The sequence below is a fragment of the Hypanus sabinus genome, unplaced genomic scaffold, assembly GCF_030144855.1.
Source record: "Hypanus sabinus isolate sHypSab1 unplaced genomic scaffold, sHypSab1.hap1 scaffold_489, whole genome shotgun sequence".
NCBI lineage: Eukaryota > Metazoa > Chordata > Chondrichthyes > Myliobatiformes > Dasyatidae > Hypanus > Hypanus sabinus.
The window spans coordinates 241,353-256,479 of record NW_026781359.1 but is presented as its reverse complement, the minus strand read 5'-3'; the positions used below and the strand labels follow the sequence as shown (position 1 = coordinate 256,479).

The following is a 15,127-nucleotide window of genomic DNA, read 5'->3' as shown; positions in this document are numbered from 1 at the left end:
GGGGATCGGGCAAGAGCTGGGGAGTGAGAGGTGGATCCAGGTGAGGGGGGAGGTGGGAAGGTGGAAATAGTGACGTGTGGGAGGTGAGTGGTTGGGGCAACACGGGGCTGCAGAAGATGGTAATTAATTCCATAGAGGATGAACAAAGAGGTTAGAGAGTATTTGTTATAGAGAGAGCAATGAAGATTCACCAGACTGATCCCTGGGGTGGTGGGGTCATCATATGAAGAAAGATCAAATGTGATAACCCTTTCATTTCGAGAATCGGGGACTGAGACACATTGAAATGCACAACCGGTTGAACCAGGTTACCGGTTGAACCAGGGATCACAGTCTCTGAAAAAGCGGGTGGACTGTCCGGGACTGTGATGAGGGGAAATGTCTCCATTCCGAGGGTGGTGAATGTCAGTAAATCCCCACCACAGAGGGCGGTGAAGACTCAGTGATCGTTCTCACATTAAACAGAGGCCGGCAGATGTGTGGAGACCAAAGGCATCGAGGAAATGAGGATCGGTCAGAAACACATGGCTGAGATGGGACAGCAGCCGCCATCTTGCTGATGGTTAGAGAGGCTGAATGGCCTCTTGCTGTTTCTCACTTGATGTTTCAGAGTTCCTGTCCAGCAAGGCTCCGGAGGAATGTAATACAAATTAGTCTTTATAAACACAGAACTGATTTAAATGAAACGTGAACATTTCCTGTTTGGGTCTGAAATACGTTTTGGACCTGGATGGGAATTGAACCGGTGACTCTGTAACCTGGAGGTGGAGGAACAGGGATCGGGGAAGATATGGTGTGGAAAAATAATAATGTATCTGGGGTAAATATGGATAAATGTGGGGAATGCGGCGGATGGGTCGGGCAGCGTGTGAGGGGCGAGGAGCAGAGTCACCGGTTCAAAAGGGAGACCCTCCACCCGTCACCTGATCCCATTCCCCGTTCATGTTTTTCTGCAGATCTGCAGCATCTGCGGGTCACTGCTCTACGTGTCCGTGTAGCTTCATCTTTCACCCGTTCAGACAAGGCAGTGAGATCCGGATCCACGTCCTCTCGTGGTGGGTGGACAATGCTTTATTTTCTCTCTGCAATAGTTTCTGTTGTTTCATTCCACTGTTTTGAGATGCTGAAGTGCTGCCGATGTTTCTGGGTGTCTGACCCGTTTATGTGAGAATTTAGCCATTTGGATTTCTCTGAGCTTCTCATAAATGTGTAAAGTTTAATTCAGCTTCACTTCAGAATTTCCAAAGCAACACCCAGTCAGTCAAATTGCTCCACACAATTAAAATAGCTTTTTACATTTTTTTCTATTTTTGTACTATATATATGTAATTCTTATATTAAATCACAACTGTTTAAAGACTATTGTTATGAATTAGGTTCTACTGCTACCGCAGGGACAACAAATTTCATGGCATATGCCGGTGCTATTAAACCTGATTCTGATATTGATATGGGAGACCCACCACCGGTCACCTGATCCCAGTTCCCGCAGATCGTAATGCGAGATTGAAGCCTTTTCCATATATTTGCATTCCTCAGAAATGACAACAGTTCAGTTTCCTTCTGTGGTTCCAGAACAGAAGCTCAGTCTGTCTAATATTTCCACACAATTAAAATGGGAAATTTGTTTATTATCATCATGTACTGAGCTACAGTGAAAATCTTGCCTAATGTACCATCCAGACAGATGGATACATTACAACAGTACATTGAGCTGATATACATCAAAATAATCACTGTATCAAAGCATTATGGCTGCAGAGAAAATGCAGTGTAGATAGACATACGGTGCAGGGTCACGTCCAGTTACATTGTGAGGTTGAGTCCATTTTATCATTCATTAGGCTTATAACTGCAGACAGGAAGCCGTCCTTCAGCCTGGTGCTACGCACTTTAAGGCTTTTGTATCTCTTCCCAATGGGAGAGCAGGTTTGCAGCAAGAATGTTTGTGGTTGTGAGGATCTTTGAGTACATGGCCTGCTTTTCCGAGGGAGGGGAAGTGTAGGAAGAGCCCATGGAGGGGAGGCTTGTTTCTCTGATGTTCTCTGCAGTTCCTTGCAGTCATGGGCAGAGCAGTAGCCAGACGAAGGAGTGAAGTATCGACAAGGAGCTCAGAGACCTCGGCCTTCACCCTGCCTTGTGTAGCTGGATCCTGGACTTCCTGTCAGGTCACCGGCAGGTGGTAAGAGTGGGCTCCATCTCCTCTGTCTCTCTGACCCTCAGCACACATACCCCACAGGGTTGTCTTTTTGGCGCCCTCCTTTATTCTCTGTGCACCCATGACTTGTGTTGCCACCCACAGCTCCAATCTGCTAATTAAATTTGCTGACAGCACTACATTGATTGGCCTAATCTGAAATACTGATAACAATCAATCAAATGCCTTCTGACAAGGCTCGGTCCAAACAAACTTTTCACCCTTCTTCAGGAGATTGGTCAGAGGAAGAGCGATAGCAGCAAAGTTCTTACGATAATATCCATCCATTCCCAGAAACCTACTAAGAGCCTTCTTAGCAGTCAGAATAGGAACATGAGAAATTGCCTGGACTTTTGCCCGAACAGGAGCCAACTTGCTTTGACGTACAACATAGCCAAGACAGGTCACACTGGCATTGCCAAATTCACTCTTAGCCAAGTTAACTGTAAGGTTGTCCTAGGAAAGCCTGTCAAACAGCTTCTCTACTGCAGAGATATGCTCTTCACAAGTGCCACTCCCTGTAACTAAGTCATCAATATAGGTATCTGTGTGTTCTAACCCTCGAATTACAAAATCAATCATTCTCTGGGATGTTCCTGGAGCATTTTTCCTTCCAAAAGGCAAAACATTGTATTCATACAACCCAGATGGTGTCACAAACACAGAAATGTCTCTACCTCTGTCCGTCAATGGAACACACCAATACCCTTTCAACAGATCAATCTTTGTAAGATATTAGCTATTCCAACCTTATTGATGCAATCATCCACCCTAGGGATAGGATAGGCATCAGTTTTTATCACTGCATTTACCTTTCTACAATCAGTGCAAAATCTAACACTACCATCATGTTTGGGCATAATAATGCAGAGTGACTCCAATCTCATTTTGAAGGCCTAATAATACCATTCTCCAGCATATACTCAATTCCCTGGTCAGCCAATTTACACTTGTCTACGTTCATGCGAAGTGGGTGTTGTTTAATCGGTTTGGCTTGACCAACATCTACATCATGTACTACGACCGTGGTTTGCTTGGGAACATCGGGAAATAAATCTTTGTGCTTCAGAATTAATTCCTTCAGCTGTTGTTGTTACTTTGGCTGCAGATGAGCCAACTTGTTATCAATGTTTTCTAGAACAACCGAGTTCATTAGCCTAACTGGGACCATGTTTGGCTTGTGAAAAGTTTCAGACGAGTCAATTGTATCATTCTCAGGGTTACCAGATTCATTTGTTTTGACAACAATACTCACAGATGGTGCCTGCTTGTCAAAAAAGGCTTTATCATATTTATGTGCACCACCTGAGTTAGTTTACGTCAGTCGGGTGTTTTAATAACAGAATTCACATTATTAATTTGAGAGACTATCTCATACGGTCTATTGAATTTCGCCTGGAGTGGATTCGTCAACATAAGGCAAGCACCTTATCCCCCACCTGGTATTTTCTTTCGCGAGCTCTGTTATCAAACCAACATTTTGTTTTGAGAAATCTTTAAGTTTTGTCTCGCTAGACTACAGGCTTGGTGTAGTTTATTTTTGGACTTCAAAACACAGTCTAACAAGTTAACATGTACATCCCCATCAATCCACTGTACCTTTAACAAGGTCAAAGGGCACCTCGCTCTGCAACCAAATACAAGCTCAAATGGACTAAAGCCCAGTGATTCCTGTACTGACTCTATTTCTGTGGATGAAAGCAAATATGTTCCTTCATCCCAGTCTTTTCCATTTTCAACACAATGTCTTAATCATTGTTTTGAGGGTAGAATGAAATCTTTCTAAAGCCCCTTCTGGTTCCGGATGGTATGCAAATGATGCAATCTGTTTTGCTCCCAATTCATAAACTACCTGCTTGAATAATGCAGATATACAAATACATCCTTGATCAGACTGTATTTCTTTAGACAGATCGAATAAAGTGAAAATCTTGGTAAGAGCCTTCACCACAGTTTTAGCTTTAATATTTCTGAGAGGCATTGCCTCTGGGAATCTGGATGTAGTACACATAATAGTTAGCAGATACTGATGGCCAGCTTTAGTCTTTGGCAATGGGCCAACACAAGCCACTATAACTTTGGAAAAGGGTTCACCGAATGCAGGTACAGGCCACTGGGGTGAGCTCATTAGGTTTACCCACAACTTGACAAGTGCCTTTTGGAAACTCTTATTCAGGGTAAACATAACTTCATGAGTTAAAGCAAACTGATCTGCTAATCCAGCAGATTCCTGCGGAGTGGCAGCATCATTTCCATCTAAATACGTCTTTATGTCATCAGGGACGCACCTTCAGAATTCTTCAATTGAAACCAACTCTCTCAAGCTGTTAAAATCATCATTTACATGTTCAGATGTGCATCAGTAGTCAATAGACACAAATTTCTCATAAGCAAATTCCGTATGTCTGGTTCACAGATTTCTTCAAATTTCTAAACTTTTGCCTGTCTGCTTCTGGGACCAACCCGTAAGCTTTGAGCACAGCCTGTTTCACTATGTCATAATATGTGGTCATAATGCATGGCCATGTGGTTAAGGTGTTGAACTAGCGATCTGAAGGTCATGAGTTCGAGCCTCAGCCGAGGCAGCTTGTGTGTCCTTGAGCAAAACACTGAACCACACACAGCTCCTGCACATTTATAGCCCAGTGGCAATGATTGGGGCAGCATAAATAAGTAAATAATAAGCTGCTTCAGCAACTGTCAAAGCAGAATAGGCTTGCTAAGCCTATCCCCTTAATTACACTTTGTAAGAGAATTTTCTGTCTGCTTTTCTGCCTCTTTAGCCTGAAACTGCCTCTGCCTTTCTGGAGCCATCTTTAATATTTCTAACTTCTACTGGAGCTCAAGCTCACGAGGTTTACTTTCAGGAAACACCTCCAACTCCTCCACTTTAAACACACCCTCAGATACATAATGCTCAGCTATTATCCTCTGCATCAGTGCCCCCCTCATTGTCAATTTCACCTTAGCAAGTATTAACGTTCTAGCAATACTCAACAACTCAATCCTTCTGGTGTCCTCTAATGCCTGAGAGGTTCACACTTCCAGATATCTATCAACATCCATTGCTGCTGGTTTTCCACACACAAGTAAATCAAAAGGGATTTCCCCAATGAAATTGATAATTAATCAATCCTTAAATTTGTCATATCCCAGACACAGCCCCATTTTGTTACAAACCATAATGCTTTAGAAATGAACCAACAGCAAAAGACTACTCCCAGTGGCCACACATTTTAATTCCACATCCCATTCCCATGCTGATATGTCTATCCATGGCCTCCTCTACTGTCAAAATGAATCCAAACTCAGGTTGGAGGAACAACACCTTATATACCGGCCGAGTAGCCTCCAACATGATGGCATGAACACTGACTTCTCTAACTTCTGTTAATGCCCCTCCTCCTCTTCTTACCCCATCCCTGACATATTTAGTTGTTTACCTGTTCTACCCCTCCCTCTGGTACTTCCACCCCCACCTTTTTCTTTCTCCCAAGGCCTCCCGTCCCATGATCCTTTCCCTTCACCAGCTCTGTATCACTTTCGCCAATCACCTTTCCGGCTCTCAGCTTCACCCCCACCCCCTCAGGTCTTCTCCTATCATTTGCATTTCACCCTCCCCCCATTACTTTCAAATCTCTTACAATCTTTCAGTTAGTACTGTCGAAGGGTCTCGGCCCACAACGTCGACAGTGCTTCTCCCTATAGATGTTGCCTGGCCTGCTGTGTTCTATCAGCAATTTTTTTGTGTTTGTATTTCCAGCATCTGCAGATTTCCTCGTGAGTGTTATGTGTATGTATGTGTGTAAATATAACTCCCAAACTTCTGAGCTCAGGGGAAACAAGGCTTGGAGTCTGGAGATGTTAAAGTATTAAAGTTCAATTAATTCACAGAATAGGTGATGTGAGAGAGATATTTTTGTAATCCAGGGTAAATGTTGAGAGAACGCAATTATGTTGTATTCCACAGGTTCCATGGTGGTAAAAAGAGAGAACAGTCGCTCTAGATTTTATCCATCATCTTCACAAATGTACATATGAATTATCACCTAAAGTGAATTGTCATAAGGGGTATCATCAAATGAATGACCACGCCACAGCCAGGCAAGGGTTAACACATAAGTCATCTCCACAGGATATCCCAAATCAGATCCACTCCTGTGGATCAAATGAGGTGACAACCACACATTCGATGTACAGTGAATCGATAATTAGCCCACCCTTGTGAGCGAAGGAAAGTTCCAAACAGTGATCCTTGGCTACTAGTTCCCTGGTTTTGATCCTTCCATTTTTCCTCCTTTGTCTCCGTCTGACTCTGAGTGTCTGTGTCCTCAGTTAAAACTAAACAAGCTGCGAGCAATGTAAACAAGCTGCAAGTCAGACTGATTCACCTTCTTAATTTCTCTCTCTCTCTCTCTCTCTCTTAAAATGACAGTCTACAGCAAACAAAACCAAAGGATTCAAAACAATGGCCTCTCCTTACTGTGAACTGACTGGTGTGCCAAGAGGTGGGATGACTGAGTGAATCCTTTCCCACATTCTGAGCCTCTCTCTAGTGTGAACTCGCTGATGACTCTGTAGGGTGGATGACTGAGTGAATCTCTTCCGACAGAATAAGCAGGTGAACGGCTTCTCCCCAGTGTGAAGTCGCTGGTGTCTCTGCAGGGTGGAAGAGTCAGTGAATCCTTTCCCACACACTGAGCAGGTGAACGGCATCTCCCCACTGTGAACTCGCTGGTGACGCCATAGGGTGGAAGAGTCAGTGAATCTCTTCCCACAGACTGAGCAGGTGAATGGCTTCTCCCCAGTGTGAACTCGCTGGTGTCTCCGTAGGGTGGAAGAGTCAGTGAATCTCTTCCCACAGACTGAGCAGGTGAATGGCTTCTCCCCTGTGTGAATTCGCTGATGTACCAGTAGGATGGATGACACAGTGAATCCTTTCCCACAGACTGAGCAGGTGAATGGCTTCACCTCAGTGTGAACTCGCTGGTGTCTCTGTAGGGTGGATGACAGAGTGAATCCTTTCCCACAGACTGAGCAGGTGAATGGCTTCTCCTCAGTGTGAACTCGCTGGTGTCTCTGTAGGGTGGATGACAGAGTGAATCCTTTCCCACAGACTGAGCAGGTGAAAGGCTTCTCCCCAGTGTGAACTCGCTGGTGTCTCTGTAGGGTGGATGACAGAGTGAATCCTTTCCCACAGACTGAGCAGGTGAATGGCTTCACCTCAGTGTGAACTCGCTGGTGTCTCTGTAGGGTGGATGACAGAGTGAATCCTTTCCCACAGACTGAGCAGGTGAAAGGCTTCTCCCCAGTGTGAACTCGCTGGTGTCCCTGTAGGGTGGATGATTGAGTGAATCCTTTCCCACAGACTGAGCAGGTGAATGGCCTCTCCCCAGTGTGAACTCGCTGGTGTCTCTGTAGGTTCGATGACAGAGTGAATCCCTTTCCACAGTCTGAGCAGGTGAACAGCTTCTCCCCAGTGTGAATTCGCTGATGTATTAGTAGGGTGGAAGACTGAGTGAATCCTTTCCCACAGACTGAGCAGGTGAATGGCTTATCCTCAGTGTGAACTCGCTGATGTACCAGTAGGCGGGATGACAGTGTGAATCCCTTTCCACAGTCTGAGCAGGTGAACGGCTTCTCCCCAGTGTGAACTTGCTGATGTCTCAGTAGGCGGGATGACAGTGTGAATCCCTTTCCACAGTCTGAGCAGGTGAACAGTTTCTCCCCAGTGTGAATTCGCTGATGTACCAGTAGGGTGGATGACAGAGTGAATCCTTTCCTACAGACTGAGCACGTGAATGGCTTCTCCCCAGTGTGAACTCGCTGGTGACTCTGTAGGTTGGATAACTGAGTAAATCTCTTCTCACAGACTGAGCAGGTGAACGGCCGCTCCCCAGTGTGAACTCGCTGGTGAGCCATTAGGTCAGATGACAGAGTGAATCCTTACCCAGAAGTTCAGCAGAAGACTAGCCTCTGCCCGGTGTGAACTGATTGGTGTGTCCACAGGTGGGATGACCGACTGAACCCCTTCTCACACACAGAACAGGTGAATGGCCTTTTCCAGTGTGAACTTGCTGATGTACCTTTAGTTGAGATAACCGAGTGAATCCATTCCCACTGTCTGGGCAGGTGAATGTCCTTTTTCCTGTGTAAAATGATGGGCGTGCCAGTTGGTCAAAATCACCGAGTGAATTCCTCCCGACAGTCTGAGCAGGATGGGTGGACAATTGGATCCCTTGCTCCACTTCTTAAGTATCTAGGCAGAGACAACAAAACTGGCGTGTCGTTTTTGAGCTTCCTGGAGATGAATTCCTTCTCATTTTTAACCTGTAAAAAAATTTACAAAATCAATCAATGGGTTTAGGACAACATTTCAGATGAGATTACTTGAGTTGCCAAGGTTTGATCTGGTATCACACGGTTACAGTGAGGTTCACCCCAAGTTGGACAGAGAAATCATCTCCTGACTGGGCAGAGTGCTGGAACCTGGAATGACCATCAATTCCCTGATACTCTTCCTGTCTCAATAACAATGGGGCATTTCTGTCATCTCCAATCTGTGACCTGGCTCATTTTGACTCCCTCCATTGGTATTATTCCCGGCTCCTGCTGAGCGGCATGTGTTCCTTGTCCCACAGTGACTGAAACACTTGCATGCAAATTGTCTTTCTTGACGTGCAGCTGGGATCTTCTCTTGTGTATTATTAACAAAATGCCACAATTTTAACGCCATTTAAAAAATTCCTGCTGAAATGACTGGTTGGTCCGCACATCTGTTAAAAGGACTTAGAGTGAATTTTTGTATTATTTCAGGTTCTTGTCGCAATCATAGAAAATTTCAACACAGAAACAGGCCCTTTGGGCAATCTAGTTTGTGCTGAACTATTTAAACAGCCCACTCCCACACCCCTACCATCCAGGTATCTACACAAACCTCTTAAACGTTAAAATTGAGCTCGCATGCACCACTTGTGCTGGCTGCTCATTCCACAGCCAGATGACCCTCTATGTGAAGAAGTTCCTCTCATGCTCCCCTTAACATTTCACCTTTCACCCATAACCCATGGCCTCTGGTTATAGTCCCACCCAATCTCAGTGGAGAAAGCTAGCATGCATTAACACTATGTGTGCCTCTCTATCACAATCAAATCTCCCCTCAATCTTCTACATTCCCAAGAATCATGTCTTGATTTGTTCAATCTTTCCTTATAATCCAAGTCCTCCAGACATGGCAACATCCTTGTGTATTTTCTCTGAAATCTCTGAACTTCTTTTACATCTTTCCTGTAGGTAGGTGACCAAAACTGCACATAATACTCCAAATAAGGCCTCACCAATGTCTTCTACAAGTCAACATAACATCCATCTATTGTTGTCACTACTGTGGTTCATGAAGGGCAATGGGCTAAAATATTTCCTTCCATCCCTATCTAACTGTGATACCACTTTCAGTGAATTAAGGACTTGTATTCCCAGGTCCCTTTCTTCTACAACACTCCTCTGTGCCCGACCAGTCACTGTGAAAGACCTCCCTTGGTAGGTCAGACCAAAGTGCCACAACTCACACTGGTCTGCATTAAATTCCATTTTCCATTTCTCAAACCATTTTCCCACCTGGCCCAGATCACACTGCAAGCCATGAAAGTCTTCTTGCAGCCGCTAAACCCCCAGTTTTGCTGTCATCCACAATTTTTCTGATCCAGTTAACCACACTATCATCCAGATTACAGATATAGATGACAAACAACAACAGATCCAGCACTGATCCCTATGGCACACAACTAATCACAGGATTACAGTTATAGAGGCAACCATCTGCTACTACACTGTGGCTTCTCCCAAAGACAGTGTCTCATCCAATTTACTGTCTCATCTAGAATGCTGAGTGACTGAACCTTCTTGACCAACCTCCCATATGAGACTTTATCAAGTGCCTTGCTAAAGTCCATGTAGACAACATCCACTGCCTTGCCTTCATCCACTTCCCTGATAACTTCCTCGAGAGACTCTGAAAGATTGGCTAGAGCCATGCTGTCTATCCTTGATCAGTCCACACCTATCCAAATACTTACAGTATATACCTGGTTCCTGCACCCACATTCCAATAACTTTCCCAGTTCTGATGTCAAGCCCACCAACGTATTATTTCCTAGTTTATTTTTACAGCCTTTCTTGAACATCAGAACAACATTGTCTGTCCTCCAATCCTCCAGTACCTCACCTGTTACTAAGGATGATTTAAATATCTGTGCTAAGGCCCCAATAATTTCTGCACTTGTCTTCCGTAGGGTCCAAGTGAACAACTTGTCAGGGCCTGGGGATTGATCCACACTAATTTGCCTCAAACCCCTCCACCTCTGTAATCTGTACAGGGTCCATGAAGTTGATGCGGCTTTGCCTCACTTCTATAGACTCTGTGTTCATCTCCTGAGTAAATACGGATGCAAAAAAAAATCTCCCCAAGTCTATGCTATCCTTCATATGGATTACCATTTTGATCTTCCAGAGGATTAATTTTTTTTCCCTTGCAATCTTTTTTGCTCTTAACATATCTGCAGGATCCCTGAGGATTCTCCTTCACCTTGTCTGCTGGGGCAAACTCATGCCTTATTTTATTTCTTTCATAAGTGTTCACTTGAATTTCCTGTATTTCATAAGTACCCCATTTGCTCCTATCTGCCTGCACCTGGTATGCACCTCCTTTTTATTGATCAGGGAGAGGAAAGCCAAAGGGGTGATAGATCTGCATGGTGGGAGGTGGGGGTAAGGAGGGTTAAACTAAAGTTGCAGGGGGAATGGGAGCCTGAATAACAGAACAGATAGTGGTGGGGTTGTGGAGAATGATTTTGTTCAGGCCTCAGACATAGTCAGGAGTGAAAAAGTTGAGTGTGGTGCAGTGAATATGCTGAGCCCTGTATATTTCAATACAAGGAGCAGCGTAGGAAAGGCGGATGTGTTCAGGGCATGATCAACACCTGGAATCTACACTAGGATCTGGCAACTGTGGACTGGGACAGGCTGCTTTATGGCAAAGGTGTGTTTGGTAAATGGGAGGCCTTCAAAGCAAAATTTTGAAAGTAGTAAGCGGGTATGTCAGAATAAAAGGTAAAGATAGAAACTGTAGGGAAACTTGGATTGCAAGAGATATTCAGACCCTGGTAAAGCACAAAATGGAATTGCATAACAGGGATAGGCAGTCAGTTTCTTATGGAGTATAAGAAATGCAAGAGAACACATAAGAAATAAATCAGGATGGCTAAAAGATGGCATGAGGTTGCTGTCACAGAAAAGGTGAAGGATAATCCTCAGGGATTCTAGTGATAGATTAAAAGCAAAAGGATTGCAAGGCACAAAGTTGGTCCTCTGGAAGACCGGAATGGCAATCCACGTGTGTAACAAAGCAGATGAGGGAGATCTTAAATATTTTTCAAACTCAATTTACTCAGGAGATGGACAAAGGGTCTGTGGGAGTGTGGAAAAGCGGCATTAACCATTTCAACCCTGGGTAAAAAACACTCCTCTGGCCACTCACACGCTCAATACCCCTCATCATTTTATACACCAAAAAATGTCTCTAAATACAAACAAGGAAATTATACATTGCACAATCTACTTTCCACGATTCAGTACATTTACACAGACAGGTGTGTAAACAGGGCCCAACGAATATCAGGGTCAAACAGGCCCAATTCACCCCAAACACGAACTGTTCCTGCTGCTATCATCCAGGAAACGGTACCACAGCAAAATGAGCAACAGGCTCCGGGACATCATCTTCCACCAGGCCATCAGACTGATTAATTCATGCTGATACAATTGCATTTCGATGTTATATTGACTGTCCTATGTGCAAACTATCTATGTAAATTACACGTTGCACATTTAGATGGAGATGTAAGGTAAATATTTCTACTCCTCATGTTTATGAAGTATGTATCTAATAAAGTCAATTCAATTCACCCTCTCCACTATCTGTTCTGTCATTCTGGCTCCCATTCCCTCTACAACTTATTTTAACTACATCACCCCCTCCCCTGCTCACTACCACTAGTAAGCCTTACCACTAGGATATTCGTCCCCTCTTGTTCTGTTCCTCTAACTGACAAATCCCCTATCAGCCTTTTGACTTTCCTCTGCCAGGTAATTCCCCCCAACAGTTTATGAAGTGGTCCACCTGTTGTTGTGGGGGATGGCCACTAGAGTACTCTGCGATGCCTATTTAACTTCATTCCCCTTCCTGATTCTCATCCAGTTTCCTGTGTCCTGCACCTTGGGAGTAACTCACCATGTCATATCTATCACCCCCTCCAACTGCTGGACGATCTGGAATTCACCCATTTCAAGTTGCAGCTCATTGAAGTGCAGGGTTACAAGCTGTACATCTTGTAGGTGAGGGCATCAGGGACACTGGAGGTCTCCCCTCCTCCCCTCCAGTACCCCTCTAATTTGTAATAATCTCCCCTCTGATTTGTAATAATCAGTGTGCAGATAAATCTTGCACTCTGTATTTTTTTACCCAGGGACAAGATGTGCACAGTGAATTTTATATAGAGAGGTATTCATTTTCACAGCTAGAAAATCACTGTCAATAGGAACTTTGATCTCCTCTGGGTTTGATCGAGTTCATCTGCACTCTCACACGACCTATGTAGCAGGCCTGGAACAGGAAATGGAGGATTTTCTCACCAAAGCTTTTGCACATTGTCCATATGTGGTTTGCTTGCTAAATTATGCTTTAAAAAGTCAGATTTCCAAATATCACTCCACTTCTTCCCACTTGCAAATTCTCCACCAACTTTTGCATCACCAAAATGCAAACAGGCATCACTAGTTTTTGTACTCTACATAAATATTCCCCCTGAACCATCCCCCAATGACTGATGGTGGTGAACTCAGTGAATGCAATCCCAATGAATATGAAGGGAAGGGCAGTAGTCTGTCTCACTGGAGTCTGACACATTTGTGATGTGAAAGCTACTTGTTGCCCAGGGCAAAGTTGTTTGATATCATTACGTACCCTGAGAGAATGGGACAAAACATGTTCTCACCGGTAGAAAAGTCCAGAGCAAGAAGAGGTAGAGGAAGCAACACACACAAAATACTGGAGGAGCTCAGCAGGCCAGGCAGCATCTATGGAAAAGAGTACTAATGCTGAATTCCGCCGGTATTGTGTATGTGTTGCTTGGAATTCCAGCATCTGCAGATTTTCTCTTGTTAGTGATTGGAGGTAGAACAAAGGCGATTTTCTCAACTGGAGATGTAAAAGATTTTGTTCCCTTTCTCCGAGTTCCTAATCCTTGCATTTAGATAGCTGGAGCTCAGCTCTGTCTGAGAGATCTATCGGTTCCCATTCCCTCAGCAGGCGGAAGCTCCCCGGGGCCCGTGTACGGATCGTGAGGCTGAGAGAGAGGGAAGAGAGGACTGTCCCGGGATTGCGGACTGTGATGCCCGGATTTCACAGGAATCGTTCTGAAGTCGGTGTTTCAGAGAAAAACACGGAGAATCACTCTTACCTCCATCCGACATTTTCAAGGCCTTCAGTGTACTGCGCGCATGCGTGATACTCGAAGACGTCCTCAACCTGACGCCTGCGCATTTCATCGGTGCTTCAGCGCCGGCGAAATTCATAACGCATGGCCCTATGGGTAATCATGGTGCCATTAAACATTTCTGCAAGCACCGGTTCAATGTCTGTACCTCATTTTTTTCGTGTGTATAGAAAAATCTGCAGCTGTTTTAACGCAGAAAGCGGTTTCCATAAGCAATATACTCAATATCAACGTGTATCTAATGCAAAAGTAAAATGCAGTTATAAAACATAGGAGATTCTGCAGTTGCTGGAAATACTGAGACGCACACACAAAACGCTGCAGGAACTCTGAATTCAGAGAGCAACTAAGCAGCGGAGTACACTGGCTCGGCATGCGGAAGGGGCTCTGCCAAAACGTTTTCTATGTATTCCTCTCCAAAATTTCTGCCTGATCTGTTGATTTTCACCTGTGTTTTGCTGAAATTAACCACCTTTTTTTTCGATCAACCAGTTTCCAAATGCTTCTAATCTTTCACTTTTAACCACATCGTGCTGGTCTTATTCGTCCTCCTCCTCTGGACCCCATCTCTCTCTGGAGCCCCTGACTCAATCTGGCAAATCTTCGGTTTCTGACTCTACACCATCGAAGATTCACTCGCGAGTCTGCTGTCAGACTTTAGAGGTGCATTGCTTTGCGAGACCACAGGTTCGTTTACTGTGAGTGTCGCTTTAAGTGCCTGAGTGAGGCGGGGCTGTGACGTCAGACACAGGCTGCGGCAGCCTGAGGGAGCGGGAGAGGGAGACAAGCTGTTGGAACTTCAGCGTGTGACTGCTATAGGCTACAACTCTTCCATGCCCAAAAAGTTGGGTTAATCTGATCATCGGCACGCAGTGCACAACGGATATGTGACTGTCACTTCGTATCATCCATATGTGTGGATTTGCTGGAGTATCCGGAGTATCACTTTTGTTGGCCATTACGTGGAATCAGGGTGTTCTGTGGTAACCACTTGAAGACGATATTCCTGTTACTGTCAGCTGGTGATATTTCTAAGTGGAATTCGGAACTAATCCACGGATAAGATCTTCGGCGACAGTTATTTCGTTTACCCAGCGTGGAATGTGTGTGGAATTCTTCGTAATTGCCTTCTCTCTACATTTTCGTGTGGATTTATAAATCTCTCCTCTCACTCACTTATTCCGTGGATTACTGAACTTTTCCACGTTACCATCTGAAGACTTTAAGCATTGTTTCCCAAGCTTGATAGTTTAGGAGCGATATATACGCATAACACTGTTAATTGCTGTTTATTTCGTTCAATCTTTTAGATTTGGAGCAGATACTAATGAAGATAGTGGTTTTAACATGGAAACCAGACTCCGTTAGTGATCTGTTG

General features: G+C 44.5%; 1 protein-coding gene across 1 annotated transcript; it reads right to left on the bottom strand.

Moving 5' to 3' along the window:
* Positions 1-1,624: 1,624 nt before the first annotated feature.
* Positions 1,625-13,772, bottom strand: LOC132389173 (zinc finger protein 229-like). Its single transcript, XM_059961628.1, has 2 exons — positions 13,714-13,772; positions 1,625-8,527 (listed from the first exon to the last, which is right to left on the bottom strand). Exon 2 carries the CDS (start codon positions 8,117-8,119, stop codon positions 6,677-6,679), a length of 1,443 nt encoding a protein of 480 aa, XP_059817611.1. The 5' UTR covers positions 8,120-8,527; positions 13,714-13,772; the 3' UTR covers positions 1,625-6,676.
* Between the last annotated feature and the right edge of the window lie 1,355 nt (positions 13,773-15,127).

Bases quoted from the DNA above. Each gene is read 5' to 3' on its own strand.
- LOC132389173 (XM_059961628.1), bottom strand. From the start codon at position 8,119: ATGGCTCACCAGCGAGTTCACACTGGGGAGCGGCCGTTCACCTGCTCA.